General features: G+C 38.1%; 1 protein-coding gene across 1 annotated transcript in view; it reads left to right on the forward strand.

The window, feature by feature from the left end:
- The first annotated feature begins 250 nt into the window (after nt 1–250).
- LOC115220332 (pseudouridylate synthase 7 homolog) overlaps nt 251–27,601 on the forward strand; it is a 39,832-nt gene continuing 12,481 nt past the window's right edge. The window contains 12 exon segments of the mRNA XM_029790431.2: nt 251–407; nt 7,562–7,651; nt 9,838–10,028; nt 12,166–12,253; nt 14,061–14,159; nt 15,075–15,204; nt 16,907–17,021; nt 17,955–18,032; nt 19,498–19,563; nt 21,414–21,476; nt 23,289–23,414; nt 26,264–26,325. Coding sequence (XP_029646291.1) covers nt 7,562–7,651; nt 9,838–10,028; nt 12,166–12,253; nt 14,061–14,159; nt 15,075–15,204; nt 16,907–17,021; nt 17,955–18,032; nt 19,498–19,563; nt 21,414–21,476; nt 23,289–23,414; nt 26,264–26,325 — 1,108 coding nt within the window. The 5' untranslated portion in view covers nt 251–407.

The raw sequence follows: 27,601 nt of genomic DNA on the forward strand, positions 1-27,601 counted from the left end.
AAAAAAAAAAAAAAAAAAAAAAAAATTTAAATAAAAATAATCTTTTCTGTTATAGGCACAAAGGTTGAAATTTTGCGGGTGGAGCTAAATTGATTACTTTCGACCCCATTGTTCAACTGATACTTATTTTATAAGCTCCGAAAGGAAAACTCGATCACGGTAGAATTTGAACTCCGATCGTAAAGGTAGACGAAATGGCGCCAAGCATTTTATCCAGAGCACTAACGATTCCAGCAGCCAGCCGACTTTAAAAAAATAAATACATAAATAAAAATGGAACCCGCGATCAACAAATGTGGAGGTGAAGTTTTATATAGGATTTGTCTCCCTTTGAGGTAAAATGGTTGTTTTAAGTTCCGTTTACTAAACCAGTAACGTGGTGGTTACACTAACGACACTCGTCCCAAGTAAGTTGACATTATTACCATTACAAACAACCCTATTTCATTCGTGCTTTAACCTATAAAAATACTCTTTCTGCTTTCTAAACGATTATATCGTCGTCAAAGGCTCACTAACGCTCTTTATTTTAAATTATTTAGAGAAAGTAGTAGTGGTAGTAGTAATTTAGTGTAGGAGTTAAACTCTCTAAGAACAAAGTCCTCGTCTCGGTTTCGATTCCAGATTGTTTGTTGTTTTTACAGTTTACATTACATACATCGTTAAATGCTTGTTGGAAGGTATGACTGTTAATCACATTTATTTCCTATCTTCTCGTAAGAAATTTGATTTTTAGAATATTTTTTTCCCGAGGAAATTTACAATTGTTTATATTTACCCAAAAGAACGGGTTTTACAACTTCCGTTTTATTATCCTTCTGAAGTTGCTAACTGACGGAATTCGTATTGCAGTCTCATCTCTCTCTTGCTTTATTTTTATTCAATTACCATTTATCGTAATATCGACATAGTTTTGAATTTCAACGACGTGAAAAACAAAAAGGAATCTATTAAATGAACAAAAATACTTCCTTCGCGTTGATGTATGGTAATTATCTCCCTTCGACTAAATCTTATGTTATAATTACTTCCCTTGGATGAGTTTTTTCTTTGCTTTTTGTGGTTAGCCACTGTAACACGTGCGACCGAAGTTAGTCGCAAAGAAATTGTCCTAAATATCTATACCAAGAGTATTGGTGGAATTCGATAGAATTTCTTTAGATGCAAGTGGAAGTAGTATCTTAGTCAATACAAAAATCATCACTGAAGGCAATTTTTAAAATTGCAACAAGTAATCTAGACTGTATATAGTATGTTGATATATAAACACTTGTGGTTCCGAAACGGCGATCTTTCGTTAACGAAAGATCGCCAATTTGTTTACACAAAGTAAATAATTGTTTTAAAACAAAGTAAAATAAAACACAAAGTAAGGATCGACTAGTAACGTGAGTGCGCGCACCGTGACCACTCTTCTTAAGTAGTACCCTACCTTTTGTTGATTAAAGTATGGGGGAGGGGGAAGTGGGCTGTTTTTACTGCATTTTTTACTTTGGGACAAAATATATTTTTTACAAATTCTTTTACTTGTTTCAGTCATTTGACAGCGGCCATACAGGACCATCGCCTTACAAAAACAATATCACCTAATCAAATGGTCTTTAAATGCATTAAAAGCATTGTAATATAACCTGATCGCTATTTCAGAAAATTATTTTCCATTCTCATTGAGAAATTTGGCTGGGGCAAAATGAGTAAGGCAAGATAAGGTAAATCTGCCACTCCAGTTCTCTAGAAAATAGACTCATGCACATCAGCATTCATCTCTAGACATCAGAAATGTAAAAAAAACAAGAAATAAGATTTAGGTCAAATGAATGAGGCTCCGGGAAAAATGGCATGATATGTAATTAATGAAACTCGACTAGATAAAAAAAAAAGACTCCACATAAAATAAATATTCTCTAACTTCACGATCAACTGGAGTAACCAATCTTTTCGGTTTGAACGGCAGTTTTTTATAGCGGTGTCATATGAAATAGTCACTCATAATTATGACCCTAGTATCGATCTATTGCATTTCAATCTATTTTGGGGTTGGTTAGGTTTAGAGGTGGGGGGAAGGGTATCTTTTTTTTCTTCACAACTGTAAATAAACCCAATCTGTTTCTTAAACGAGGGACATATTCATACGGCACAGAATGTTTTTTACCTCAATGGACGTCACTGATTGGTTGAAATTGCAGAAACTGAAGAAAAAAAACAACAAATATCTTACAAACTCTAGAATTTTCTCAATAGAGTCAAGAGAAAAAGATGTTTTATAAACACATTCTACCAGTATACGAAGTTTAAAAGTGTTTAGTTATGTGGAAATTATTTTTAAAAACTGCCATTCAAGCCAAAAAGACCCGAGTGACCTCTTCATGATATATTTACACCATGAGGTTAAAAAGAAGAAATTATTGAAATTAGTTATTACTTATTTTACCCTATTTTAGATATCGTGTTTTGAAACTTGAAAATTAATAAATTAAACATTAGTGTGGGGAAAAATTGATTTGGAATCCAGCGGAGAAAAGAATACTGATTGTTAAACACCAAAAATTATCCAGGTATATATTGTTAGCAACCTCAAATACATTTGGTTCAAAGTTCAGGGAAAATTTCTTGACAAAAGAGGACCTGTCACCTGACTATGTTTCTGATTCTCAGCTTCAGCAATAACAACTATGCTGACCAATTTTTACTCCTAAATATAATGTAGCAATTCAAAATGATGATGCAGTACTTGCAATGTAATAATTGGCAATCCTTCGGTTTGACTCGACATAACAATAACAAGACTTCGCTTGTTTCCGAGACAACTCGACAATTCACTTCGGATATCTTCGTGATCTCCGTAACAGCTACTAAAGTGTGTCTGAGTGTACGTGCGTGCTTGTTCTTGTGTGTGTGTGCATGCTTATTCTTGTCTGTGTGTCTGTGTGTGTGCGTGCGTGCTTCTTGTCTGTGTGTCAGAACAAACACACAGACAAGAACAAGCACACACATAAGAACGAGCACACACAGACACACTTTAGTAGCATGAAGACATCCGAAGTGAATTGTCGAGTTGTCATGGAAACAAGCAAGTCAAACTGAAGGATCACCTAATAATTTCAAACAAGATGAGAGAAAATAACAAGAAATCAGATCGAACTCATTTTGCCCCACCACCATCCATAGTAAGATATACAGACAGCTGAATATGAGAATATATAATCTCATAGCAGCTATTGTAATAATATGTTAGTACCTGTTTTTGAGGAGGCTTTTTTTCTGACTTACAAAAACGTATTGGTCAGTTTGTTTAGGTCCCCATAACACATCGATTCAGTAAACGTACTGGGGTTGATCTATTCTACTAAGACTTTCCAAGATGGTGCTCCAGCATGTCCCAAGTCCAAAAATCGAAATCAAATTTGATGACTGGCATCCATGCTTGCAGGGTGCAAAGAGCACCATACGAGTGTGATCCTTGACAGAGCGGCTAGCCGGCTTCCGTGCCAGTGGCACATAAAAGACACCATTCGAATGTGATCGTTACCAGTGTCGCCTTACTGGCACTCGAGCCCCGTGCTAGTAGGGTGTTAAAAGCACCATCCAAGCATGATCGTTACCAGCATCGCCTTACTGGCACCTGTGCCGGTTGCATGTGTAAAAGATTTGAGCGAGTTCGTTGCCAGTACTGCCTGACTGGCCCTGTGCCGGTGGCATGTAAAAGCACCCACTACACTCTTGGAGTGGTTGGCATTAGGAAGGGCATCCAGCTGTAGAAACTCTGCCAGATCAGATTGGAGTCTGGTGCAGCCATCTGGTTCACCAGCCCTCAGTTATTCATCCAACCCATGCTAGCATGGAAAGCGGACGTTAAACGATGATGATGATGATATATATATATAAACACTTGTAAATGTGAAAGTGTGTGGAGATATATTGGTATTCGTGTTGAAGAAAGAATATAATATAATAATATATAAAAAGCTGCTATGATAGTATACAGTAAGATATATAGACATCAGTAGTTAGGAAAATAAATAGTGAATTACGCATAGATGTAGTTAAAGAAGGTATATTTAACCCTTTAGCGTTCAGATTAATTTGTCAACAGTAACCCTTATTTATTCACATTTAAAAAAATTTATCTGATATTATTTTGTACCTTCAAGATAGGAAAGATGTAATTGCTTATTTTTAGAATGACATTGCAGGGTAGGTGTGAGATGCATGTTCTGGCCAGTTTGAGCATAAAATGTGTAGAATATTTGGGCCGGATACAGCCGGTTTAAACACTAAAGGGTTAAATATCTACCACTCTATCACACAGCACAAGCACTCCATTGATGAGCCCTTAGATGACTTTTAAGACCAGCTGCTGACTGACAGGGTTTAAAACACAAGTGACAGATATTATTTAGGTTTCTTCTACATCTTTGCCATTTGGAATCTGATTCTAAAGGAATGTCTTTTGTGAACTAGCATATGTCTTTAAGTCCAGATATTGTCTTACAATATATACATATCCAAACAAGGCTGTGAGCTGACAGAAACGTTAGCATGCCAGGTGAAATGCTTGGCGATATTTTGTCTGTCTTTACATCCTGAGTTCAGATTCCACCAAGGTCGATTTTGCCTTTCATCCTTTTGGGGTTAATAAATTCAGTACCAGTTGCGTATTTGGGTCGATCTATTCGACTGCCCCAACTCCCCCCAAAATTTCGGGCCTTGTGCCTAGAGTCAAAAAGAATATATCCAAACACACACATCCCATCATCATTATCATTAATGTTTCTCTTCTGTGCTGGCCTGAGTTGGGTGGTTTGATTGGATCCGGTGAACCAGAGGACTACTTCAAGCTTCAGTGTCTGCTTTGTTATGTTTTCTACAGTTGGATGCCCATCCTAATGTTTCCTGGGTACATGTTTTCATGGCACCAGCACAAGTGAGGTCACTAAGTAACTCACAAGACAAGACAGCTCAAATGAGTTGGAGTGTGATACTTAGCGAGGTGCCTGTATTCCAAGTGCTGAGAGGCTAAATTATAATAGATGGACAGAAATAGGTGGCTTACTGTAAACAAATGGCTAATTCAGCTGGAAAGGGAGAAATAATGGTGGTGATGAGATTTTAGGGTGTCGCCTCAAGGTACAAGAATATGATTATAAAAGAAAAAGGGGACAGATGACTGGGAAGGGTAAGCAAGGAGAATGACAGAGTTAGAAATGAGGATAGAAATGAATGCAGTGAAAAGTGAGCAAGGAGAGGTTGATGGTAAATATCAGGTGGGTTGCGATGAAGATAATAGGAGTGGGTCAGAGAAGAGGAGGTGCAGGTGCATGGCTTAGTGGTTAGGATGTTTAGCACTCATAATTGTAAGATTTTGGTTTCAATTCCTGGACTGGGCAATGCATTGTGTTCTTGAGCAAAGCACTTCATTTCAAGTTGCTCCAATGCACTCAGCTGGTAAACATAAGTAATCCTGCAACAGGCCAGCGTCCCATCCAGGGAGGAATATACACACCAAGAAACTGGCCCTATGCTCCTTGCGGAGTGATGAGGACTGACCATACCCTAACCAGAGAGGAGAAGGAGAAGTGACAGAGCAAAAGGTTGTGGTGGCAGTGTGATAAAACTGTAGATAAATGAGAAATAGGAAGCTGTGAAGTGCTGGAGGAAAGAGATAGATCAGAGGTATGTACACTAGCGTAGCTAGAGTGTGTCGCCCAGGGTGGCCCTTCAGTTTACTGCACCCAGACAACCCTTCAGTTTGCCACTCCCAGACCCCTACAAAAGATACTTATTGTCTACAGCAGACCCAAAAGTGGTGCCACATGCTCTATTCCCCTCTAGCTATGCTAGGGGTGGATACTCACTGAGTGACAAAGGTGAAGAGACCATAGGTGGCAGATCTGAAAGGGTGTTGAGAAGGATAGCAAATATGGAAGGATGAGATATGACCATCATAAAATGTAGCTTAGGGAAAAGGAGTATTCTCTATAAAATAAAATGGGAATAGATAATACTGAGAATGTGGGAAAGGTGACAAAAGAATGTAGTCCCAAAGGCTGGGAGTACAATAGAGGATGGAATATGTGCAGTTTTGTTATATAATTACAGCAGCTGAATGAGTAGTGCCATAGTCAGAAGAGTGACAGAGGGATGACAGTTAGGAAGAAGAGTTGTGGGAAATGCTTGACAGGAACAGATTTGGTATTGGAACATAGACATACAAGTGGGTGCTGAATTGTTCCTGGCTTTAGCTAAAAGAAAATACAGGAAGACCAGTTAATTACGATTTTATTCAACATATTCCCCTCCCAGATTCACACACTTATTACAGCAGTCCTTCAGTTTTTCTAAGCTCTGTGAAAGAACTTGCAAGGTTGGACTCCCAACCAGGCTTTTCATGATACCCTTAAAGCCAGGAACTTTTTTTCAGCACCCCTTTGTAAAGTGTGTTTTAGGACCTCATTTCCCCCAAGATTTAGATGAGTCTTCCTGAGCATGGTGAATCACCAGTCATCTTGTTCCTTTGTCATTTCCTCCATGGGCGTCCAAAATCCTGAAGTCAGTCTTTACTACGGAAACCACATGGTTGCAAAGTATGTTTCTTAATCACTCAGCCACACCTGCCCCTATAATATTCCCTTTTACTCTTTTACTTGTTTCAGTCATTTGACTGTGGCCATGCTGGAGCACCACTTTTAATCGAGCAAATCGACCCCAGGACTTATTCTTTGTAAGCCTAGTACTTATTCTATCGGTCTCTTTTGCCAAACCACTAAGTTACGGGGAGATAAACACACCAGCATCGGTTGTCAAGCGATGTTGCGGGAGACAAACACAGACACACCAACACATACACACACACATACATACATATATATGTGTATCTACCTATCTATCTCTCTCTATATATGTATATATATATATATGTATATATATATATATGTATATATATATATATATATATATATATATATAACACATACATATATATAATATATATATATATATATATATATACACATACATATATATATATATATATATATATATATTATATACACACATACATATATATATATTATATATATATATACACACATACATATATATATATATATTATATATATACACACATACATATATATATATTATATATATATATATATATATATATAATATATACACACATACATATATATATATATACATACATATATTCGACAGGATCCTTTCAGTTTCCGCCTCCCAAATCCACTCACAAAGCTTTGGTCAGCCCAAGGTTATAGTAGAAGATACTTGCCCAAGGTGCCATGCAGTGGGACTGAACCCAGAAGCATGTGATTCGTAAGCAACCTACTTACCACACAGTCACTCTTGCGCCTATTGAGATTTTTTCAAAAATTTCAGGCCTTGTGCCTAGAGTAGAAAAGAATATTGAGATTTTGTGCCAATATTATCAAAAAGATGTTATATTACCAAGTGATCCAAAACACCATTTATAACAGTTTTCTTTTCTTTTTGTTTTCGTATTTTCCTCTCTACACTTCTCTGTGAAATTTGCTACTACAAGATGGAACAGACCAATGCTAAAAGAGTAAATGAGGAAGAACATGAAGGAAATAGTGTGAAAAAACAGAAATTGGAAACCATATCAACAGAGGTGAGTATCTGAAAGATGCAATATGTTTGAAGTTTAATTTTACAGTCACATAGTTGTTACAGCATGTGGACTTTATCCTCTTGTCTGTACTTATTAAACTTGAATGAAAATTTTCAAATTTGGTTATTGATGTGATTTTTCACGTTAAATCTCAGGGCCTAATTTACTTGATGTACTTGTTTCAGAAAATTTTTTTTAATTATGAGGGTTTGATAATTTTTACCCAGTCAGACAACAGGATTTGGAAGCTGTCATTCTGTACGTGACAAAACAATAATGTCAACATTACAACGATAGCATGTGTTTTAAGCATTTAATAATAAAAAATGACCAAAAATAAATAAATGATACATATTTTGTAGTTTTAAGCATTCAGTATCCCTTTAACCCTTTCGTTACCAACACGGCTGAAACCGGCTCTGGCTCTGTGGTACAAATGTCTTGTTTTCATAAGTTTTGAATTAAAATTTTCCACCAAACCTTAGTCACAATTTATGTTCCTAACACTAGCTGAAAGATAACTAAGTTATTTTACTAAATTCTTTGTTATATTTAAAGTAATTGAAAGAAACACAGAGTATCTCAAAATAAATACAGTTGCGAAAGGGTTAATGTAAGGCGGCGAGCTGACAGAAACATTAGCATGCCAGATGAAATGCTTAGCGGTATTTCATGTCTTTACATTCTGAGTTCAAATTCCGCTGAGGTCAACTTTGCTTTTCACCCTTTCGGGCTCAATAAATTATGTACCAGTTGCATACTGGAGTCAATCTAATCAACTGGCCCCCTCCCCCAAAATTTCAGGCCTTGTGCCTAGAGTAGAAATATGCCTTTAATGTGAAAAAAATTAGTAAAACACATATCCGTTGGAGCAGAGAAAACAAACAGTAATTCCGGTTCGGAAAAAAAAAATGAGTAAACAGCACATTTTGTAGTCCAGTTAATGAAAAATGAAAGTTTTACAATGCACTCAAGTAATATTTCAGACAAATTACAATTTTCATATCTCCTGCGCCACATAAACTCTCAGAGATATGAGTCAACCATAGAACGGTGAGTACCACTGTACCATTTACTATCTCCCTTTACTTTCCATTGGTTGCATGTGGATGTCATCTTTCAATTTAATAAACCCAACGCTCTGATTGGCTGTATGCAAATGAGTTCATTACAGGGGTCCAGAACTCTCATGGGGGAAAAAATTTCACAGACAGGAAGCAACAGACTGCTAAGCAGGCTATACAACAGCTTGGCTTGTTACTATGGAAACAGTCACTAATATGTTTGTGGCTTTTAATTGGCTAAAATTACCCTAAATTTGCAAACTTAAAAAGCTATTTACTGTTTATTGATTGATTTATGGCAAAAATGAATTTCAAATCAGTAATGAGCAATACAAAACTGGCAGGGTCACCAAATAACTTGCAAGACAAAGATCCTTTGAGAAGGGAGGGAGTATTGGAGGAGGGGATCCTGTGCCAGATGGTGTAAGGTTAGAGTGTGACAGAGAGTGAAAAACATTTCTTGTAGAAATGATACTGGTCAGAAAAAGAGAGAGAGGGATCAAGAATGAAGACAGAAACAGGTGTGGTGCTGTGGAGGAGATACATGGTTAACCAGTCAGTGGGAGAGAGCAAGAGAATATACTCTTTTACTCTTTTACTTGTTTCAGTCATTTGACTGCGGCCATGCTGGAGCACCGCCTTTAGTCGAGCAAATTGACCCCAGGACTTATTCTATCGGTCTCTTTTGCCGAACCGCTAAGTGACGGGGACGTAAACACACCAGCATCGGTTGTCAAGCAATGCTAGGGGGACAAACACAGACACACAAACATATACACACACACTTATATATATATATATATATATATATATATATATACATATATACGACGGGCTTCTTTCAGTTTCCGTCTACCAAATCCACTCACAAGGCATTGGTCGGCCCGGGGCTATAGCAGAAGACACTTGCCCAAGATGCCATGCAGTGGGACTGAACCCGGAACCAGGTGGTTGGTTAGCAAGCTACTTACCACACAGCCACTCCTGCGTATATTTATAAACATACATGTATGTGTGTATATATATTTTCTATTTGTCCATATATGTTCTGTGTGCATGTGTGTATGTGTATAGTAGTTGTAAGATAAAATAATGTAACACTGACTTATTCTGTTTTTTCAGACTGACGTCACAGATGTAAGTCCAAAGACAGAGGAATCGGTGGCAGCGCTTGATGAAGAGTATGTTAACCCTGACGGTGATGTAGAGGCAGCTGAAAATACCATCCAGAGAAAATCACTGACAGAGAAAGATGTTGGCATCACAGAATATATTGGAAAACACGAAGGATTCCATGCCATTTTTAAACAGAGGTGAACTACTGGACTCCATTTGGAAAGACTTCTCAGCCCGTTCCCCCATTTTCTCCCAAATTTGTTCATTTAAAAAATTTTTTTTTGCCAAAAATCCCTGTTTTCGGATACGGAGGTTCCAGAAAATTGCCAAAAATTGGCATTGTGAAAAATTCCCTCCCATCCTTTCCACCCCCAACTTCTTCTGCAACACTAACCCTAAAACCCTCCTAGCCACTCAACGTCTAAAAACTCCCTATTCTAATTTTATGATTAAATATTATTAGGAATTGTATTTTTAAAAAAAAATGCTTTGTGTTTTGTAGAAGTAAAACCTTTGTTTATTGCAGATAAATTTTAACAACAAAATCTTACGTGGACCCCCAAGGGCCATTTGAACCCCAGTTGAGAACCACTGGCAAAGATTATGTGCAGTAGTAGTAGTAGTAATCATTGTAGTAGTGGTTGTGGTAGTAGTAGTGGTAGTAGTAGTGGTAGTAGTAGTAGTAGTAGTAGTAAGCCTTCCAACGTAATCAGTGTCCTAACTAAATGTTCCCTAAGCAAAATTATTGGCCCTTTCTCCCTTAAAATCGTGCCCTACTCTCCTAAAAACAGAAGGCTACATTTAATAATTTAATCCTGGATATGCATTTTTTTGATAAAAGGTACGACGGGATGGCTATGGCTTGAATGCTTTAGATTGTCAGTCCACTGGATCTGACTTGAGGTGACCTGGGGCTAAAGAACAACAGCTACAGTGGTTTTTATTTATTTATTATTTTTTGAGAAAGCGCAAAGGCCCTATAATTGAAGAGTGCTAGAAATGGGATGCTGTGATGTTCATGCACTTTTTTTTGTCATGAATGACATTGGAAAAGGAAATTACTTGCAACTTGAAATTCAAATCATATCACAGCATCTTATACCTTGTGGCCTATGCCAGGGGTGTAACCAGCCCACTTATGCGTGCCTTTCTTCATTGGACACTAAACCCTGCTTGTGAAGACCAGTTGAGGCAAGTGAAATCGAAATCGAAATCAAATTCAATGACTGGCATCCGTGCTAAGAATACCATATGAGTGAGATCGTTGCCAGAGCAACAAGCTGGCCTCCGTGCTGATGGCACGTTAAAAACACCATTTGAGTGTGATCGTTACCTGCATCACCATACTAGCACTTGTGCTGGTGGCACAGGAAAAAACATTCGAGTGAGGTCGTTGCCAGTGCAGGTGGCACATAAAAAGCACCATTTGAGCGTGGTCGTTGCCAGTACCGCCTGACTGGCCCTCGTACCGGTGGCATGTAAAAGTACCAACTGCACTCTTGCAGTGGTTGGTGTTAGGAAGGGCATCCAGCTGTAGAAACTCTGCCAGATCAAAATTGGAGTCTGGTGCAACCATCTGGTTTGCCAGTCCTCAGTCAAATCGTCCGACCCATGCTAGCATGGAAAACGGACGTTAAACGATGATGATGATGAACTGACCAAGAGCTTATACCTTGCTTAATTCAGAGTATTGACTGACCAGCAGCTTACCCATTGCTCTGTTCACATGTTCACAGCATCAGCTGACCAAGAACTCGTCCCTTGCTTTATTTGCAGTATTGACTGGGCTCTATTTTACCCATTAAGTCTCTCTTTACTCTTTACCTGTTTTAGTCATCCGACTGTAACCATGCTGGAGCACCACCTCCAGTCGAGCAAATCGACCCCAGGACTTATTCTTTGTAAGCCTAGTACTTATTCTATCGGTCACACCAGCATCGGTTGTCAAGCGATGTTGGGGAACAAACACAGACACACAAACACACGCACACACATATATACGACGGACTTCTTTCAGTTTCCGTCTACCAAATCCACTCACAAGGCTTTGGTCGGCCCGAGGCTATAGTAGAAGACACTTGCCCAAGGTGTCACGCAGTGGGACTGAACCCGGAACCATGTGGTTGGTAAGCAAGCTACTTACCACACAGCCACTCCAGCGTCTATTCACAATATTGACTGACCAGCAACTTGCCTCTTTTCATGGCTGGAATACCTGTGACCATGGGTTTGCTCAACTGGGGCTGATCTGAGAACTAAACAAGAACAACAACAATATCTAATTAAATCGAATGATTAAAATTTTAACTTCAAATTTCTATTTCTGGTCCACAGATTTTCTGATTTTATTGTAAATGAAATTGATATGAAAGGAGAGATTGTCAAGTTAACAGATATCTCAAAACCAAAAACCCCAACAAAAGTATGTATTTAATTTCTTTTCTATTTTATCATTCAATGAGGGAGGGGTGGGTTTTTTTTTCTTTTTTCCTTCATTTTTTTTCTTTTTTTGCTTTTTGATATGAAGTGGTTGTCTTGGTTTGGGTTTTGCTTTTATCTGCTAGCATTTTAGACACAGTTGTGGCCGTGTAGTTAAGAAGTTTGCTTCCCAACCACATAAGTTTAGGTTCAGTCCCCTGTGTGGCACCTTGAGCAAGTGTCTGCTAGTATAGCCTTGGACTAACAAAGCACTGTGGGTGGATTTAGTTGACAATTATTGAAAGAAGCCCCACCCTCCCCATCATGCATGTGTATATATATATATATATATATATACCAAATATATACGTTTTTTTTTTTATTATTTTGCAATTTACTTAATCATCGGTATATTATTATTTTAATTTTAATATTTCTATTATATGTAATTTTCTAGATGGTGTAATTTTATTGTTCATTTTGAATTGATAAAAGGTGGTTTTTTTCTAATTTATATATATATATATATTATATTTTGTGAAATTTGATTTAGTATTTCTAAACTGAATTTTTCCCTGTAAGTTAGGAATAATATTTCCTCAAATTATTATTATATATGTGTGTGTGTGTGTGTGTGTGTGGTGTGTGTGTGTGTGCGCGTGTGTGTGTATATTATCTTGTATCTTTTACTTCTTTCACTCGTTTGACTACAGCCATGCTGGAGCACTGACTTGAAGAATGTTAAATCAAATGAATCAACCCCAGTACTTTTTTTTAAGCCTGCTACTTATTTTGTCAGTCTCTTATGCTGAACTGTTAAGTTACAGGGACATAAACACACCAACACCAGTTGTCAAGCAGTGGGTGAGTGGACAAACTCTGATACAAAGATACAATGCGGATTGCAGGACTCACTGAACATCTCAAACACATATTGCAGGCTTGGGGATCCCATCATCTTAGGGACCCTCCGGTCAAGAGGCAGGAAATAAAAAAAGAGGTGCATAGCTTAGTAGTTAGGGTGTTGGACTCATGATCATAAGATTGTGGTTTCAATTCCTGGACTGGGCAATGCATTGTGTTCTTGAGCAAAACACTTCATTTCACGTTGCTTCAGCCCACTCAGCTGGTGAAAATGAGTGACCCTGCAACGGACAAGTGTCCTGTGCATAGGGGAAATATATGTGCCATGCAAACTGGGAAATCAGCCCTATGACTCAGAAAGATCTATCTGGAATGGTGCTGCTTTTGCTGCTCGTGAATGCATCCTGGATTTTATCCAAAGACAGGCCATTCGACTGATTGGCATAAAATCACAAGCAGACATACTCCAGCCTCTGATTCATAGACATGCTGTGTCCCCTCTCTCTGCCTTTTCTATCACAACTGTAATAGTCTCGGTTCCTTGAAGGTGGCTGGTCTTGAGTCACCTCTACTAAGGCACTTCTGGCTCATTCATCTCTCCTCTCCCTGCCACCAAACCTCGCATTATTCTCTATGCTCAGTCGTGCTTTCTCAAGAACATGAGCCTCTCAGGAACTCCTTCCCTGTTCATGTTTTTCTTGAAGATGCTGACTTGCAACAAGCTTAAGCAGAATGTTAACAACATTAATTTCACCAGCCTTGGCAGGATGTGAAGGCTGTAATTATTGCCCCATCCTCTAGATCCAGCAAGTAAAAAAGAAAAACAATCATGTTACTTCGATAAGCCAAATTTAAAAGGAAGAAAAATTTTTTATATATTTGATTGTATGATTATGACAATTCCATATTCTCTACAGCCCTTTTTTTTTTTTGTTTCCATTTGGAAGGTTCTTGTTGATGTTGGTGATTGTCTTTCTGCTGAAAATATTGAGAAGCTAAATGAGATCTCAACAAAACGGGATAAAAATTCTTCAGTTATTCTTGAGGTAAATATTTGTTTTGCACCTTCAGCTTCAAAGGCTGATCGTATGCTCTCTCTCTCTCTCACCTAAGAATTCTTTTTTTTCTTTTTGTATTTGCATTCTAATATTCCTGATATGAAATCATGTGTTGAAACAGAAATTGCTGTACTTAGTCATGCTGTAAATTAAAGCACATACACTGATTGAATTTCACTTCAGTTTTATTAGCCAATTAATTAATTGATTGATTAACTATTTGGTTAGCATTTTTCACTATAGCCTGTGTCCCTATCGACAATACTCCTTCTACACATTCTCTGCACTGTCACAACACAATCTTTGTTCTTTGCTTAAGACTTAGCATTTTTCCAGTTGAATTTTATTCTTTTTCTCTGCTTATTTTAGATATGCTATACAGAGAAAAAAAAGCTTTCAGTTAAGTCATTGTGATAGAACATTGATAAAGAACATTATTTAGTTCCATAAGCTCTTCACCTCCCTATGGAGCTTAGGCCATTGACAACTTTTCACCACTATTCTCAACTCTGCGCCCGGAGGGAAGGCCTTCCTCTCCCAGGTCTTGTTGGTTTCGAATCATCATCGATGCTTCTCTAACTTTGCTTTTTTTCTATGTAGGGATGTGTTGGTCTTATGCGAACCCATTTTTACTTCTGGGAAGACGTGGTCCATAATTAGTTTGGCCTTTATCCTTTGACCTGCCCAGTATGAGAGGCCCTGCCAGGAGTTTGTGCTCTGTTGACATAGTTCTCAGGGTCATTGAGGCATACAAGCCACCACATTACAATAAGGGCTGGAACTTGTGGTGGAATATATGGAACTTACCAGCACATTAATTAAAATGACTTCAACTGACTATAATTTATTATTATTATCATTATTATTATTTACTTTTAATTAGAAATCTATTTGTGATTGTAGGCTGGAGATGACAAAGCTGAGCGAACTAAGATGCATCAAGCTATCCGTGATGGTTTTATTGGCTTAGAAAGTACTACAGAAGTGATTAACAACAAAAAAGTCATCAAAGTGGTTCTGCAGGGCTCAAAAGGTAAACCCACATATCTTTACTAACATCATAATATACATAGGTACAGGTGTGACTGTGTGGTAAGAAGCTTGCTTCCCAGCCACATGGTTCCAGGTCTGGCGCCACTGTGTAGCACCTTGGGCAAGTGTCTTCTGCTATAGCCTCGGGCCGACCAAAGCCTTTTGAGCAGATTTGGTTGACAGAAATTAAAAGAAGCCATCATATATAGATAGCTGACAACTGATGAAGGGTCATTCTCTGTTTACTTGTCCTGTTTTCCTTTTTTTTTCTCTCATTCTTTGAGTATTTAACTTGTTTGTTTTCGTATTTCATGTTGTTTACACAGTTGGTGACGTCCAGTACCCATATATATATATATATATACATATATATATATATATATATAGGTGCAGGCATGGCTGTGTGGTAAGAAGCTTGCTTCCCAACCACATGGTTCCAGGTTCAGTCCGACTGTATGGTATCTTGGGAAAGTGTTGGACCAATCAAAGCCTTGTAAGTGGATTTGGTAGATGGAAACCGAAAGAAGCCATTGTATATATGTGTGTGTGTATAAATCTGTGTGTGTGTCTTTGTGTCTGTTTGCCCCACCACCACCACCTCCCACTGCTTGACAACCATGCTGGCATGTGTTGGATGGTTTGATTGGGCTTGCACGCTGGAAGGCTGCGCCAGGCTCCAGTCTGATTTGGCATGCTGTTCCTTATGCCAACCACTCCGAGAGTGTAATAGGTGCTTTTACAGGCTACCGGCACAGGTGCCATTTGCATGACACCGGTATCTGCCATGACTGTGATTTTGTTTGGCTTCATGGGTCTTCTTCTCAAGCACAACATAATGCCAAAGGTCTTGATCATTGACTCCATGAGGCCTAACACTTGAACGGAACTCACCCACCTCACCTCCATGACGCCCAACACTAAATATATATATATATATATATATATATATATATATAATATATATATATATATACATACATACATACATACATACATACATACATACGTACACATATATATATATATATTGGGAGGGACCCCCTTCGGTCACAACACTGACCATGGGATTGCACCTAGAAAGTTACCCTCCTAGTCACAAGTCTGGGCAAGGTGGTTTATGGAAGACCAGCAGTTGCCCATGCATACCGGCCTCCGCTCTCCACGCTACCAGTGTTATCCAAGGGAAAGGCAAAGGCCGATACAGCCTGGCACCCGTGATGTTTCTACAGCTGAGTGAACTGGAGCAACGTGAAATAAAATGTTTTGCTCAAGAACACAACATGCAGCCTGGTCCGGGATTCGAGCTCACAACCTCATGATCGTAAGCTCAACGCTCTAATCACTGAGCCGTTTGCCTTCACATATATATATACTCACATACATACATCATCATCATCGTCGTTTAGCATATATGACAGGCTTCTTTCAGTTTCTGTCTACCAAATCCACCCACAATGCCTTTGGTCGGATTGAGGCAATAGTAGAAGATACTTGCCCAAGGTGCCATGCAGTGAGATTGAACCTAGAACCAGGTAGTTGGAAAGCAAGCTTCTTACTACAAAGTCATTCCTGCACCTATATATATATTTACCGATTTTTACCAATTTGCTACCTGCCATTGACGACAGGTGAGGTTTTAGTATTTTCTTTTTCAACCAATTGATATTTTCTGTGTTTTTTTTTTTCTTACCTTTAATTTTCAGGTCGTAATGCCCGTGGTTCTTGGCCCCAGAAGAGAGGAAACTATTGTAAGTTTGTACTTTATAAGGAGAACAAAGACACTATGGATGCCATCAACTTTATTGCAAATAAACTCAGGTAAAGTACCCTGTTATTTAGTATTTCAAGGTGGCGGTGGCGGCAACAGTTGTCTCACTAGTTATAATAGTAGTAGTAATTTTGGTGGTGGTGATAGCAGTAACAGTTGTAACAGTAGTAGCAGTAGTAGTTGTTTTGGTAGTGAACATGTTATGGTAGTTTTGCTATAAGCATTTTTAGAGAGTTACTTCCCTTATATAATAGCAAAAAATGCATTAAAAATGGAAAAAAATGATGGTAAATTATTTTTTAAATCGTAGACTCATCGTAGACATTTTTTGAGAGTTACTTCCCTTATATAATAGCAAAAAAATGCATTAAAAATAGAAAAAAATGATGGTAAATGTTTTTTTAAAATCGTAGACTCATTGTAGATGCGCGCTAATACCCAGAAGGGCTCGATATGAATCACGACTATAAGATACCCGCTTTTGGTTAAACTGCACCGCAAAATGTGGGAGTAGTTAGGAATCTAAATCGTAGGAGACAGACGCCACACAACTTCAGTTTTATATATATAGATATGTGTGTGTGTGTGTGTGTTTGTGTGTCTGTGTTTGTCCCCCCCAACATCGCTTGACAACTGATGCTGGTGTGTTTACGTCCCCATAACTTAGCGGTTTGGCAAAAGAGACTGATTGAATAAGTACTAGGCTTACAAAGAATAAGTCCTGGGGTCGAGTTGCTCGACTAAAGGCGGTGCTCCAGCATGGCCGCAGTCAAATGACTGAAGCAAGTAAAAGCGAGTAAGAGAGAATAGCTATTTAGATTTTAGGTTCAAATCCAGGGCAAGCATTTAGCTGTGTTTTTGGAACAGTACCCATCATGCCACTTCTCATATTTTTAGTACATCAGGATGCCAAATGTTGGTCCGTTTGGCATCAAGATGTATCAATTCATATCAAGTATATTTCACATGTTTTACCATTTCAGAATAAAACCTGGGCAGTTCCAATATTCAGGTACAAAAGACAGACGAGCCAAAACCTCTCAGTTAATAACTGTATTCAGGTAACATATTTCTTCTTGACTTTCTCTCATCATCACTTATCATCATCATCATCATCATCATTTAGTATCCATTTTCCATGCTGCCATGGGTTGGATGGCTTGACAAGAGGTGGCACGGCCAGGGCCCGCCCATGATTCCATTGTCTGTTTTGGTTTGATTTCTACAGTTTGGTGCCCTTCTTGATGCCAACCGCTCTATAGAGTGTACGGGATACTTTGTACATGGCACGCCACCAGCACTGGTGCCTTTTACACGGCACGAGACTGGGTTTGATTATTTTCAACTGGAGTAAAAATCATCTACGTTGTCCAATTGTAGAAGACTTGTACCATTCTCATCGTCCTTTCCGTCAATCCTTGTGGATAATAAAGAAATTATTACTGAGCTGACAGAAACATTAGCACACAAGGTGAAACGCTTGGCAATATTTCGTCTGTCTTTACGTTCTAAGTTCAAATTTTGCTGAGGTCAATTTGCCTTTCATCCTTTCGGGGTCGATAAATTAATTACCAGTGAAACACTGGGGTCAATGTAATTGACTTATCCCCTCCCCCAAAATTGTTTCCCTTGTAGCAAAAATTTGAAACTGTTATTATTGTTAAGACGGTGAGCTGGTAGATTCATTAGCATACCAGGCCAAATGCTTAGCAGCGTTTCACTCATTGCTATGTTCTGAGTTCAAATTCCACCGAGGTCAACTTTGCCTTTCATCCTTTCGGGGTCGATAAATTAAGTACCAGTGAAACACTGGGGTTGATGTAATCGGCTAGTCCCCTCCCCACAAATTTCAGGCCTTGTGCCTTTAGTAGAAAAGATTATCATTATTATTATTATTATTATTATTATTATTATTATTATTATTATTATTCAAATGCTAATTTTATTAGCAGGGATCTTATTCTGAGATTTGATGACATGTCTCTTCAAATCTTTCTAAGATTTTTACAGAATACTGGATGGCACTTTTCTGCAGATTAACAATGCATATCATAATACCATATTCTTCAAAGGCAGTGAGCTGGCAGAAACGTTAACACGCCAGGTGAAATGCGTAGCCGTATTTCATCTGCCGTTACGTTCTGGGTTCAAATTCCACCAAAGTTGACTTTGCCTTTCATCCTTTCGGGGTCGATAAATTAAGTACCTGTTGTGTACTGGGGTCAATCTAATTGACTGGCCCTCTCCCCCTCCCCTCAAATTTTTGGGCTTTGTGCCTAGAGTAGAAAAGAATACCAATATTCTTCAACCTCTTTAGTAGTAGTTTATGTGTCTGTTTGTCTCACTCACTCTCACTCTCTCTCTCTCTCTCTCTCTCTCTCTCTCTCTCTCTCTATCTATCTATCTATCTATCTATCTATCTATCTATCAATGTACATGTCTGTCTACCTATTTATTTATGTGTTTTATTTTTATGTATTTATTCATTCTGCTCTATTTTCAACCTTTTTTTTTTTATAAAACTAGAACTACAGGAGAACGTCTGTTTGAATTAAATAAGGTTTTGAAAAATATATGCCTTGGTAACTTTAGGTGAGACATTATTATTACTATTATTATTATTATTATTATTATTATTATTATTATCATGATCATTGTTTTGTGACTGAGTTATGGTTATCAATTGTCATATCTAATTGGTATTGCTAATATATATATATATATATATATATATATATATATACAGGGTGCAGTGAATATATTATCGCCTAAATTACGCAAAAATGAAAATAACACTGACATCTCATTTTAACAGATATATTTACCAAGTTTACATGAAAATATCTTGAAATACTAAAGAGTAAATTTATTCAATAAAATTGCCATTGGCTTCAACCACGGCCTCTAGACAATTTCAGAATCTCCTGCAACTCTTTAGGACAGTCTCTTTGTTTAAGATGGTGAATGCTGCCATAATCCTTGCCTTCAGTTCATTTTCGATGTTACAAGGAGTTTTCTTGGTCTCCCTCTCAACTGCGCCCCACACATAATAATCAAGGAGGTTGCAGTCTGGGGAGTTAGGTGGCCAGATGTTAGGGGCGATGTGGTTGCAGAAATTGTCTGATAGCTATGACTGGGTTCTCTTTGTGCAGCACAGAGCAGAGTCCTGTTGCCAGACACAGGGTCTTCTAGCAGACAACCTCTTCACCCAGGACAGCACTACTTCCTCCAGGCACTTGATGTAGACCCCCGTGTTGAGTCTGAGGCCATGTGGGAAGATGAATGGAGGCATAACATCGCCATCACTAGTGATCACTCCAAACACCATGATGTTGACTGGATGTTTGATTTTTATCCCTCTCGGTACATGTTTTGAGGATACAGCAATCCAACGATTGTTCTTTTTGTATTGGAGTTTCCGGCATGAATACCAAGCAGTATAGCATGTCATTTCCAAATTTCTGGCAGAGTGAATTGCGTCATGGTGCTGTTTATCTCACAGACAGTGCTCAACTGCCCCTACTATACTGTGTAGTCAACAAAATCAAAAATAAACAATGCACAAAATTAAAAATATAAGATGGCGACGATTTACCCATCGCTGCCTGTATATATATATATATGTAGATCCCGGGTTGAGTCGGGGTAACCACAGTAAATAAGGTACTCAATACATAGCAGAGTAAATTAATTTATTTTATAGAAGGAGCTTCTACAGGACTAGAACTGTTTCATTCAAAAGAAATCATCAGGCTTCCTGATGATTTCTTTTGAATGAAACAGTTCTAGTCCTGTAGAAGCTCCTTCTATAAAATAAATATATATATATATGTATGTGTGTGTATAGATATATATATATATATTATATATATAGGAATAAGAAAATGGAGGGGATCAATAGGTGGTTCCTCAACTTTTAGACATTATATTATGTTAACTTATTCATTTATTTACTAAACTGATAATTACAATAATATGTATATTATTGTAATTATCAGTTAGTAAATAAATGAATAAGTTAACATAATATAATTTCTAAAAGTTGATGAACCACCTATTGATTCCCTCCATTTTCTTAATGCTCTATAAATTAATGGTAAAATATCTCTTTACCTTCACCCATTTAGTACACGAGGTAATGTAATTGCAATGCAATAAAAAACACTTATGTATTAATAATTGGGTATTCTACCAGCAGTATATTGGATAGATATTATCCCTTAGTTGGTTCGATTCACAACCTCTAACTTTCTTGGAATTATATATATACACATACACACACACATATATATGTATATATATGTGTATGTATATATATCACTATCGACGTGCTCCTATATACACGCAATGAATTACACACACCCACACAAACTGCATAGTAACAACCCTATATATTTGAAAAAGATTAAAGATCAATCTGATTACTATTTCTATTGTTTCAGCTATGTTGATGAATGTCTGAAGCTTGGCCAATTGTTGGGAAATAGGTTCATCATTGTCCTCAGGTAACCCTCCTTTTATTCGTTACCTCTGTTGTCCCATTGCCTTTATATTAGGGTACTTTATTTTTGTGATACCACTGGGTACCTATGTCTTATTTGTTGATGTCCTTCATTCAGTTAAGCCCTTTGCAGTGACAGCATTGTTATTATTATTATTATTATTATTCAATGTATGTTTTCCATACTGTTCACGAGTTGGATGATTTGACCAGAGCTTGCAAGCAGGAAAGCTGCACCAGGCTCATCTGATTCGGCTTGGTTTCTACAGCTGGATGCCCTCCCTAATGCCAACCACTTTACAGAGTGTACTGAGTGCTTTTAATGTGGCACTGGCACAAGCACAAGCACTCTTATGCAGTGCTGGCACAAGTGCCTTTCACATGGCACCAAAGCACCCAATACATCTGTACACACTGTATAGTGGTTGGCATTTGGAAGGACATCCAGATGTAGAAACCCTAATTCCAAAGTAGACATTCGAGCATGATGCACCCCTGTGACTCACCAGACGCCCCATCCATGCCCAACATAGAAAGCAGGCATTAGATGATGATAATGATTGTTATCTCCAACGATAAGCTTATTCTTAGTTTACACAACTTGTCAGAAGTGGGTCACTTCCGGTTTGTATCTGGGATCGAGGTTGCTTTGTTTCCGTACAGACTGGTGGTGTCTTTTATTTCCATCTATATCTCAGAAAACCTCCTGTCATCCCTGAATGTTCTCTATTTTGGTTATTTCATGTTACTGCAAATATTATTAACCATCTTACTAACAATAACTCTGAGCACCTTTTCAAACTCCACCTGTCTCACACAAATGGACATGTTTACAAAGTCAGAAAACAGCACAGCTCCCATGACTTTCGGAAACATTTTTTCACGCTAAGAGTTGCTGAAGTACGGAACAAACTGCCGGCATCAGTTGTTAGTTGTCGGAGCACTGCATCCTTCAAAACTTCCATGCTTCCTGAGATTCGCCAACACTACACCTGATTTTCTCCCCTCCATACACATGCAAGCATGTATCTGACTCATACACTGTTCATTTCCCAGACATTTGTACATTATTGCATATTCTTTATACGCACTTTTGACAAGTTGTGGTGCACCTAGGCACTGTATACCAGTGTGATCAATTTTCTGCTGCTTCTATAATGATGAACTGATAAAGTTTTTTTCTATTGTTGCTGCTTCATGTAGAAATCTAGGTGAGCAAAGACAAACAATGGTTTAAATTTTTGGAGCCATTTATTTTCTACTCATACATTACGTCGTGCAGGCATACACTTGCTGTACACTTGCATATACATGCAGTACATCTGCATGATGTAACATCACATCACGTGATCACATGACCAACCAGGCTATCAGATGTTGCTACACATAGCTGGTCACAATGCGCTTCACATTGTTTTAGCCTTCAAATGATGCCACCCCGCTGGCTAAGCGAGCAGGCCAACAGAAGAAAGAGCGAGAGAAAGTTGCGGCGAAAGAGTACTGCAGGGATCGCGACCACCCCCTGCCGGAGCCTTGTGGAGCTTTAGGTGTTTTCACTCAATAAACACTCACAACACCTGGTCTGGGAATCGAAACCGCGATCCTACAACCACGAGTCCGCTGCCCTAACCACTGGGCTATTGCGCCTCCACGCATGATGTAACTAAATGGCTTCAAAAATTTAAATCATTGTTCATCTTTGTCATCACCATGGTGACTGTGAACCCCGTTTGCCAAATTTCTACATGAAACAGCAACAGTGATGATGACGTTGCCAGAAGTCAACCCATTTTTTCCTGTTCATTATTTTCTGCAGGAATGTCACTGGAAGTGACCCCAATGTTGAACAAGCTTTGGAATCCCTGAAAGAAAGAGGATTTATAAATTATTACGGAATGCAAAGGTTTGGCACTACATCCATCCCAACATACCACATTGGTCGGTCAGTAACCAGTTATCTCTTTTAATCTTTTGTTTTTGTTTGTTTTGTTTGTAAACGTACTTTATTATGGTTTAGTATTATACATTAGTTATTTATTTGTATGTAAATAACTTTATTGCTAGTTAGTACAGATGTATTAAATGTCTAATTGTCTGAGAAAAGCTGTAATTAATGAGTTAATCAGTTTGAGGGACTATTAATTTCATCTATTAGTTATGCCTCTTTGTAACTGTGAAGTACTGCTACTTTATTTCATTCACAAAATTTTATCCCTCTTCTTCCAAATTTTGGGCCTTGTACCTAAGTAAGGAACTTGTTGATGTTGTTGTCAAGGTGGTAAGCTAGCAGAATTGTTAGCACACCAGGCAAAATACTTGGCGGCATTTTGTCTGACTTTATGCTTGTGCATTTATGTAATTAACTGTGTGTATATGAAAGTATGTCTATAGTGATATATATATCACCTTCGTGTTGGGGGGTCATCTTTACTTTGTTATCTCCCCTACTTTCCATCTCGTGTGTGACCCTTCTGTCTGAGTCAGAGGCCATGATAGATCGTTAGCCATTACACACATTTTTTTCTCTCCTTGTTTTCTGTGTACCTTTCTGTAGAAGAGCGTAGGCTCGAAACGTAAAAGACTTTTTCTATTCCTGAGCGTTATACTAATACATCTGTTTGTTTTGTACACCACCTGCCTTCGTCTTTTATTTTTTTTCGTAAACTCTCCCTATATATAAAGACCCCCTCAGGTCATGAATGATCATGGGATTGCACCAAGGTTGACTTTGCCTCCCATCCTTTCAGGATAGATATAATAGGTACCAGTTGAGCACTGGGTTTAATGTACTCTCCCTATAAAATTTCAGGCCTTGTGCCTATTATAGAAAGGATTATTGTTGTTGTTGTTGTTGTCGTCGTTGTCATTATTCTTCTTATTATTATTAAGGTAGCAGGCTGGCAGAATCATTAGCACACTGGGCAAAATGCTTAGTGGCATTTCATCCATCTTCACGTTCTGAGTTCAAATTCCACCGAGGTTGACTTTGCCTTTCATCCTTTCGAGATTGATAAATTAAGTACCAGTGAAACATTGGGGTCAATATAATTGACTAATCCCCTCCCACAAAATTTCAGGCCTTGTGCCTACAGTAGAAAGGATTATTATTATTATTATTATTATTATCATCATTATTATCATTATTATTATTATTATTATTATATTATTATTATTATTATTATTATTATTATTCACATTCTGTGTTCAAATTCCACCAAAGTTGACTTTTGACTTTCATCCTTTTGGGATCGATAAAATAAATATCAGTCGAGTACTGGAGTCAATGTAATCGTCTTCCCTGTCCCCCAAAATTGCTGGCCTTGTACCAACATCTGAAACCATTATCATTATTACTACTGTTGAGATGGTGAGCAGGCTGAGTCAGAAAAAATGTCCCTGCTCTATTTGTTCCAACTCTGTACATTCTGACTTCAGACCCTACCAAAGTGGCTCATATTAGTTTGGCCTCTATCTTTTATCTGTCCATCATAAAAAGCCCTACAAGGAGCTGGCACTTCATGGGCATAACTTTCAGAGTCATTGAGGGGCACAAGTCATCACACATCCATAAGGACTGAACTTGTATAAATTTGTTTCCTTGCATCAGTGTCAAAGATCAATATTTGTGGTTCAGTTAGATGCTTACATGTCTGAAAATACTTCTATGTTAGTTGGTATCTGTGACTCAACCTTTTAGCATTTAATCAGGCCATATCCAGTCCAAATATTCTAACCCCTTTAGGTTCAAATTGGTCAGATCCAGCCTTTCACATCTATGTGAAACCAATGTCATTCTTAAAATAAACAATTACATCATCAAAATCTCAAAGCTATGAGATAATACATGATCAACTCAAAAGAATGTGAATAAATATAGGCGTAGGAGTGGCTGTGTGGTAAGTAGCTTGCTTATGAACCACATGGTTCCGGGTTCAGTTCCACTGTGTGGCACCTTGGGCAACTGTCTTCTACTGTAGCCTCAGGTCAACCAAAGCCTTGTGAGTGGATTTGGTAGACGGAAACTGAAAGAAGCCTGTCATATATATGTGTGTATATATATATATGTATTTGTGTGTGTATATGTTTGTGTGTCCATGTTTGTCTCCTCATCATCGCTTGACAACCGATGCTGGTATGTTTACGTCCCTGTAACTTAGAGACCAATAGAATAAGTACTAGGCTTCCAAAGAATAAGTCCTGGGGTCGATTTGCTTGACTAAAGGTAGTGCTCCAGCATGACCACAGTCAAATGACTGAAACAAGTAAAAGAGTAAATACACATTACATTTGAGAGAATAATCTGAATGCTAAAGGATTAACGATATATTTTTTTCCTGTGAGAATCTACTATAATGTTTATTACTACCTATTAATTATGTTGCTTTAAATGTTTTGCATATATGTCATACATGGAGGTGCAATGGCCCAGTGGTTAGGGCACCGTACTCGTGGTCAGAGGATCGCGGTTTCGATTCCCAGACTGGGCGTTGTGTGTGTTTATTGAGTGAAAACACCTAAAAGCTCCACAAGGCTCCAGCAGGGGGGTGGGGGTGGTGACCCCTGTTGTACTCTTTCGTCCCAACTTTCTCTCTCTCTTTCTTCCTGTTTCTTGAGTAACGCTGCGATGGACTGGCATTCCGTTCAGCTGGGTGGGAACACATACGCCATAGAAACCCAGGAAACCGGGCCCAAGAGCCTGGCTAGGCTTGAAAAGGGCGCATAAATAATAAAATAAAAACATAAATAAAATAATATCTCATACAGTGAAGTATTTTTCGTGGTTGTTTTCAGAGCTTTGTTACACAGCAACTGGAAGGAAGCTGTTGAACTCATCCTAAAACCACGAGATGGAGGTATGTTTCATTGGTTCTTATTGTTTTTGTTGCTATTTAGCCCTGGGTCAATCCTGACCCAACAGATCTAAAGAAAAATGCATTTTTATTACAACTGATATCATCATAATCATTATTATTATTATTATTACTTATTATTATCATCATTTCAAGATGGTGAGCTGACAGAATTGTTACCACACCATGCGAAATGCTTAGCACCATTTCATCAATCCGCACATTCTGAGTTCAAATCCCGCTGAGGTCGACTTTGCCTTTCATCCTTTCAGGGTCGATAAATTAAGTACCAGTCACACACTGGGGTCGATGTTATCAACTAGACACCTCCCCCACAATTTCGGGCCTTGTGTCTATAGTAGAAAGGATTATTACCACCATTTAATCTCCACTATTCCATGCTTGCATGGGTTTGATGGAATTTGTTAAAGCAGATGTTTTGCAACAGGGTGCCCATCCTGTCACCAACCCTCACCTGTTTCCAAGTAAGATGATATTTTCCCACAGCTAGACCTGTTTTTCTTGGAAGACTACAAATGAACAACATTGATTATATCATGATAATGCTTGTTTACAATAAGCTTTCGTGGGATCTTTTCGGTTTGAATGGCAGTTTTTTCTAGCGGTGTCATATGAAATTGTCACCCATAATTATGACCCTAGTATCGATCTATTGCATTTCAATCTGTTTTAGGGTTAGGGTTAGGGGTGGGGGGAAGGGTATCTTTTTTTCTTCAGAAATGTAAATAAACCCAATCTGTTTCTTAAACGAGGGACATATTTATATACGGCACAGAATGGTTTTTTAACTCAATAGACATATTTGATTGGTTGAAATTGCAGAAATTGAAGCAAAAAAACAACAAATATCTTACAAACTATAGAATTTTCACAATAAAGCCAAGAGAAAAAGATGTTTTATAAACACATTCTACCAGTATATGAAGTTTAAAAGTGTTTAGTTACGTGGAAATTATTTTAAAAAACTCCCGTTCAAACTGAAAAGATCCCTTTCGTGTGATATCAAGACAAGGGTACACATACACACATTTACAATGGGCTGCAGATAATTTCAATATTTGATGGCAAATTGCACAAAACTATACAACCAGAACTCCATCAGTTATGACAACGAGGGTTCCAAGTGATCTGATTAACCAGAACAACCTGCTCGTGAAATTAACGTGCAACTGGCTGAGTATTTCACAGACATTCATACTCTTAATGCAGTTTTCAGGGAGATTCAGTGTGACACAGATTGTGACAAGGCTGGCCCTTT

This window comes from Octopus sinensis, linkage group LG16, assembly GCF_006345805.1.
Source record: "Octopus sinensis linkage group LG16, ASM634580v1, whole genome shotgun sequence".
Taxonomy (NCBI): domain Eukaryota; kingdom Metazoa; phylum Mollusca; class Cephalopoda; order Octopoda; family Octopodidae; genus Octopus; species Octopus sinensis.